The sequence below is a fragment of the Kryptolebias marmoratus genome, linkage group LG9 (assembly GCF_001649575.2).
Source record: "Kryptolebias marmoratus isolate JLee-2015 linkage group LG9, ASM164957v2, whole genome shotgun sequence".
NCBI lineage: Eukaryota > Metazoa > Chordata > Actinopteri > Cyprinodontiformes > Rivulidae > Kryptolebias > Kryptolebias marmoratus.
In genome coordinates this window covers 17,388,440-17,395,500 of record NC_051438.1, presented here as the reverse complement: position 1 = coordinate 17,395,500, position 7,061 = coordinate 17,388,440, and the positions used below count along the sequence as shown (strand labels likewise).

General features: G+C 40.2%; 1 protein-coding gene across 27 annotated transcripts in view; it reads right to left on the bottom strand.

Annotated features, from left to right (window-relative positions):
- Positions 1-7,061, bottom strand: part of LOC108243066 (protocadherin gamma-A11) — a 234,173-nt gene that overhangs the window by 120,443 nt on the left and 106,669 nt on the right. For 2 of the 27 annotated variants that reach the window (XM_037977445.1, XM_037977442.1), the window contains exon 1: positions 7-2,066. The exons of 20 other annotated variants lie outside the window; for them this stretch is intronic. In XM_037977445.1, the coding sequence (XP_037833373.1) occupies positions 7-1,893 (1,887 nt within the window). In that variant the 5' untranslated portion in view covers positions 1,894-2,066. Of the gene's footprint in view, positions 1-6; positions 2,067-2,597; positions 5,199-6,179 lie in introns of those variants that run through there. 5 more of the 27 variants (XM_037977460.1, XM_037977453.1, XM_037977443.1 and 2 more) reach the window with 4 other exon arrangements.

The window sequence follows — 7,061 nt, the reverse complement described above, 5'->3', positions numbered from 1 at the left end:
GCCCACTTCAAACAGCGCCCTGTCTGTGGCTTTCTGCAGTTTATAGGAGAGCCAGGCATTCTGTCCAGAGTCCACATCAACAGCCACCACTTTAGTCACCAGATAGCCCACATCTGCTGAACGAGGCACCATCTCAGCCACCAGAGAGCCACCTGTCTGAACTGGATATAGAACCTGAGGGGGGTTATCGTTCTGATCCTGGATCAGGATTTTCACAGTCACGTTGCTACTGAGTGGAGGAGAGCCTCCATCCTGCGCTTTAACAATTAATTGAAGATCTTTTATTTGTTCATAATCAAACGAGCGGACAGCACTCAGAACTCCTGTTTCAGAGTGTAAAGACACAAAAGCAGAAACTGGATTGCCACCAACCTGTGTTTCTTCTAAAATATAAGATATTCTTGCGTTTTGATGCCAGTCAGAGTCTTGCGCGTTGACAGTAAATATCGATAACCCCGGCTGATTATTTTCCATGACATAAGCGGAGTAGCTGTTTTTATCAAATAATGGCGCGTTGTCGTTAACGTCAGATATTTTTAGATGTAACTGTGTTGAATTAAACAGAGGAGGAGACCCATAATCTGTGGCTGTTATTGTTATATTATATTCTGAGACAGATTCTCTGTCTAACTGTTGATCTGAGACTAAATTATAATAGTTTGTTAAAGATGACTCGATTTTAAAAGGAAGTTTACCATCAACAGAACATTGAATTTGCCCGTTTCTGTCAGAATCAGCATCTTTGACGTTTAAAATAGCGACTGTTGTACCAGGAGGAGCATCTTCTGATAAAGGAGTAGAAAATGACATCACATTTATAACAGGTGCATTGTCATTGATATCAGTAACATCAATAATGATTTTACTTGTACCGGTTAGACCGCCCTGATCTTTGGCCTCTACCCTCAGCTCGTATTTTCTGTCTTTTTCATAGTCTATTTGACCGGAGACATATATTATTCCGGTTTTCTCGTCAACACTGAATATTTCTGATGTGCGACCTTTCATTTTTGACAAGCTATATGCGATCAGACCATTTGACCCGCTGTCAGCGTCTGTAGCATTAACAGCAATTATACTTGTGCCTTTCATGGTGTTTTCCAACACAGATGCCTTGTAAACTGATTGATTAAAAACGGGATCGTTGTCATTTGCATCTAATACAGTTACGTTTAGAGTTATAGAACCTGATCTCTGTGGCGTGCCTCCGTCAACTGCAATTAATTTCAAAGAAAATTGTGGGTGCAGCTCTCTGTCTAAAGGCTTTTGTAGAACCATTTCAACAAATTTACTTCCATCTGGATTTGTATGCTGTTTCAATATGAAATTGTCATTTGATGATAAAATATAATCCTGTAAGGCGTTCCGACCTACATCCAGATCCTCCGCGCTCTGCAGTGGGAAACGTACTCCAGCTGCAGCTGATTCACTTATCTCAAAAATGATTTCTTTATCTTTGTTCGGAAACACGGGTGAATGATCATTTATATCCAAAACCTCAACAGTGATTCTGTGCAGCTCCATCGGGTTCTCTAAGATCAGTTCAAAGCTGAAGCTGCATGGTGTCACGTCTCCACAGAGCTGCTCTCGATCTATTCTCTCATTCACGACTAGGATCCCTTTGTCTGCTTTTAGCTCGGTGTACTGAACATTTTCTCCGGTCACGATGCGGGCCCGCCCGGACGAGAGTCTTGTCAGATCCAAACCGAGATCTTGTGCAACATTACCGATGACAGAGCCTTTCTTCATTTCCTCTGGTATAGAATACCGAATCTGTCCACCTACCATGTTAACCGCATGAAGCAGAAACACAAGCAGTCCAATCTGCCTCTGCAGTCCCGAAAATATTCGCCATTTTGAAGATATGTTAGTGACATAAAAAATCGTCTCCATCACGTACAAAAAAATAAAGATAAAAAACTCAAACGCTTAATATTTCAGTAAAAAAAGTTCGTGGGATGTCCTTTTCTAGGTAAAAAAAGAAAATAAGTTCCACCCGCTTAGATGAAAATCTGAGCGATCGTCTTCTCCCGACTACTGCTCAAAACACACATTCACCCTCCTTCACTGTACAGACAATCTGGGGATGGACTAAATGACGAGACACTCATTTTGTTGCTTGACCAACAGCGTCCCTCAGAGTCTAAAACATGAACATCAAATGAGATTATAAGTGGATTTAAAAAGAAGCAAACACAAGGAAAAGTACACGGTTTGATTTTGAATGTAATGCTTTCAACTGCCAACACGTTCACTGAATGCTAACTCTGTTCTGTTATTGACTTTAAAAAAATATTACAATAAAATCGTTAGACTTAGATCAGTATACAAGATAAACCATCAGATATCTACTTGTCATCTCTAATTTGTTGTCTTTAAACAAAAGTGCAAAAATGTATTAATGTTTGTCAAAAAAGGAAAGTGCGATGTTTTACTTTTTAAAAAGTACAGTTTTACATGTTATTGCAAAATGTTTCGCCGTGCATGGTGCAGAAAGATAGTATGGTCACAAAGTTGCGTATTTACTATTTTATTTTTCTATATCGCACAACAAGAACAAGACAAATCAAAAGGGTAAAAAACAACGTTGAACTAACCTCTACAGGAGAGTCATGTTGGTCCAGGAGGCTCTTGTCACTCTGTATCCGCTGCATCGTCCCTTTAGAACTGGGATCCATTATCAGCACGTTCTGACTCGCAGCTGTGCCGAACTTACAGTCACTCTTTCTGGAGTCAGTCGTCCTGCACACCTCGTAATTGTACACATGTTGGAGAGTTCCTGTCCCCAAAGTGTCCGAGTAACGTGGCGGATAGTATGGAATGACTGGCAGGTTGGAGTGATACAGAATGCGAGACTGCCTCCATCTGTAGATCTTCACTGAGATAATGACTACTAAACAGGTGATGAATAGGAAGGAAACTACTGCCAGAGCCAACACTAAGTAAAAAGTCAGCGTGTCATTGTACTCCTTGTCGTGTGTGGAGTCAGTGAACTCCGACAGCACTTCAGGGAAGCTGTCCGCCACCGCCACGTTAACAATGACTGTAGCTGAACGAGACGGCTGCCCGTTGTCCTCCACTATAACAGTGAGTCTTTGTTTCACAGCATCTTTATCAGTCACCTGACGGATAGTTCTGATTTCTCCATTCTGTAAGCCCACTTCAAACAGCGCCCTGTCTGTGGCTTTCTGCAGTTTATAGGAGAGCCAGGCATTCTGTCCAGAGTCCACATCAACAGCCACCACTTTAGTCACCAGATAGCCCACATCTGCTGAACGAGGCACCATCTCAGCCACCACGGAGCCACCGGTCTGGACCGGGTACAAAACCTGAGGTGGGTTATCATTCTGGTCCTGGATCAGGATTTTCAAAGTCACGTTGCTGCTGAGTGGAGGAGAGCCTCCATCCTGCGCCTTCACAACAACAACTAACTCTTTAATCTGTTCATAATCAAAGGAACGCACAGCCCGAACAACCCCAGTTTCAATATTTACAGAAACATATTCGGAAATTGGTGATCCAGCGATGTTACTGTCCTCTAAAATGTAAGATATTCGCGCGTTTTGGTTCTCATCAGGATCATTCGCTGTTAGCGAGAGAACAGAAAAACCTGGTGAGTTATTCTCTGTTAGGAACGCGCTGTAAACATTTCGAGGAAAACCCGGAGAGTTATCATTCACATCCGACACCTTTAAATTAAAAGTTCTTTTAGCGGAGAGAGGAGGAATTCCACCATCTTCCGCAACAACAGTGATGTTATATGTTGAAATACCTTCACGGTCTAATACCGAATCTGTCACCAAAGTATAATAATTTTTTAAATTGGACTTGATCTTAAAAGGCGCGTTTTGATCTATTTTACAGCTAACCTGTCCGTTTTCACCTGAATCGAGGTCTTTGACATTGATGATCCCGATAGTTGTACCAGGAGGAGCGTCCTCTGACACAGGACTAGTGAATGACATAACACTGATGACAGGAGAGTTATCATTGACATCAGTTACTTCAATAATCACTTTACTGGAATCTGTCAAACCCCCTTGATCTTTTGCATGAATCTGAAGCTCAAACTTTTTATCTTTTTCAAAATCCACAGACCCTGATGTTGAAACGACTCCTGTTTTTTCATCAATTGCAAATAAATTAGGAAGTGCACGGTTCAGATCTGAGAAATAATATGTTACAATGCTATTTGAACCGAAATCTGCATCAGTTGCATTAACAGTGGTAACATATGAGTCTTTAGGAGAATTCTCTGTGACTGTAGCTTTATAAACAGATTGATTAAACACCGGGGCATTATCATTAGCATCAAGAACAGTAACGTCAATTTTTACCGTACCAGACCTCTGAGGAGTTCCTCCGTCCACAGCTATCAGCTTTAAAGACAGATACGGGTTTGTCTCTCGATCTAACGGTTTCTGGAGAACGATTTCTGCGTATTTCTTACCATCTGCATTTGAATGTTGTTTTAAAACAAAATAATCATTCTCGGTCAGAATATATTCCTTCAGTCCGTTCACGCCCACATCTAAATCTTCTGCAGTCGCAAGTGGAAATCGAGCTGCTGTTGTAGCTATTTCGCTTATTTCAAGATGAATATTGATTTTATTAAACGTCGGAGAATTGTCATTTATGTCTGTGATCTCGACTGTAATCTGATGTAGCTCCATAGGATTTTCTAAAATCATCTCAAAGCTGAAACTACACGGTGTTGTTTCGCCGCAAAGCTGCTCTCGGTCGATTCTCTCCTTCACCACTAAAATCCCTTTGTCTGTCTTCAGCTCGGTGTACTGAATGTTTTCTCCGCTCACAATACGGGCCCGACCAGAACGGAGCCTTTTCAGATCCAAGCCCAGGTCCTGCGCTACATTACCAATCAGAGAGCCTTTCTTCATCTCCTCTGGGATTGAATATCTGATGTGTCCTGAGACAAGGCAACAGAAAAAACAATGGAAAACAAGAAGCAGCAAAATTTGTCCGCAGCCAAAACGCCATTTTGCCCATTCGGAGATAGCTCGGAGTCCACACGACATCATGAAATCAATATTGCTTCCACAGAAAACTGAACGTGGTTCTAAAAAAAAAAAAAAAGAAGAGTGATCACCTAACCTGGAATCAGCGACTGTGTTGTCTTTTTTCCACAAAATTTCTGCTAAGATACGTCTGTTTCCTTCATGTGCACTGATGAAGCAAAACTGTCTCTCTTTCACTGACAAACCACTACATAAAGGGTGGTGAATGGGTGGTAATGTGTTTGAATTTCTTTGTGTTAACCAACAGCGTCCCTTAGAGTCCAGATATGGAAATATAAATGCAACTTTGCTTTGAGGAAATAGGAAATTATTCAGTACAATTTAAAAAATATACACAAAAAGTAAAGTATTTTTCAAAATCTTTATAAAAACGTTCGGAAGAAAAGAAAAAGATTAAAAACAGGGCACAGTTTTTCACAAACTCAACCCCGTTTTATATTTTTTCAAACAATATTGTTTTCAAGTTACCAGAAGGTAAATGATCTCGTATTCTTCAACAAGAAAAGAAGAAGTATAAACCTAAATGAATAACATTTGCACTGCTTGTTGCTGAAATAAGAATCTAAACCGAAAAGTCATAATAAATGACACACAAAAGTCAAACACGAAGATACTCATATAAAATGAATAAATTATATATATATATATATATATATATATATATATATATATATATATATATATATATATATATAACACGCTATTGACGAAGAACTAAGTTGCTGCAGTTAGTTGTTGGATTTTATATTTTATTTTAACTAAACCAATACTTCTAGGTAACGTCAGCAAAAGACCATTATTGGGAAAAAATATATATTTGTGGCATTTAAAGAATATCTAGACAATATTTTCAGAAAAAAAATCCATATGGTTTAATGCCCAATATACTGAAAATGACGCCACCGCAAAGTGAGTCCCAGAGTCCAACAGATCCTATAGAAATATATTTGAAAGATGAAATACAAAACACATTAAAAACTTTATCCAAATTCTCATTAGTAGCACAAAAATATAGTGTTCTACTCAAGAGGTCATCAATTTACTTATGTAGTAAGAATACATAATAAAGTATAGGTTACCTTTAATGAACAAGTAATAAAAAAGGTCCTGGACAGCGCAACCCCCCCCCCCACACACACACACACACACACGGCCATAAAAGCCGATATAAAAAGTCTGATCTGTATGGTGAAACGGATCACCGTAAATACTCACTTATTTTTTGTGAAAACCTCAACATTTCAGAAAAATATCAACACAATCCGTTCATAGGTTTTTAAGTAACCTTGTTAACAGACAGACAGACAAACAAAGTAACATTTTATGAAAACGGGACCTCGTTGACGGGGGCAATAAACGCCAGCAATTGAAAAGAAAACCCTGTGACACATAACAATCGCTTTATCTAAAAAAAAAAAAAGGTTGTAGCCATGTCTGATGAGATGTTGTCCATCGTGCTGAAACAGATGCCACAGCACACAATTTTAAAGGTAAAAGAAAACAAATGCAGCCACACTTATTGACTCACCTCTAAAGGAGAGTCAGGTTGATCCAGGATGCTCTTGTCGCTCTGTATCCGCTGCATCGTCCCTGTAGAACTTAGATCCATTACCAACACGTTCTGACTCGCAGCTGTGCCGAACTTACAGTCACTCTTTCTGGAGTCAGTCGTCCTGCACACCTCGTAATTGTACACATGTTGGAGAGTTCCTGTCCCCAAAGTGTCCGAGTAACGTGGTGGATAATATGGAATGACGGGGAGCTTGGAGTGAAACAGAATGCGAGACTGTCTCCATCTGTAGATTTTGACTGAGATAATGACTCCTAGACAGGTGATGAAAAGGAAGGAAACTACAGCCAGAGCCAACACTAAGTAAAACGTCAGCGTGTCATTGTACTCCTTGTCGTGTGGAGAGTCAGTGAACTCCGACAGCACTTCAGGGAAGCTGTCCGCCACCGCCACGTTAACAATGACTGTAGCTGAACGAGACGGCTGCCCGTTGTCCTCCACTATAACAGTCAGTC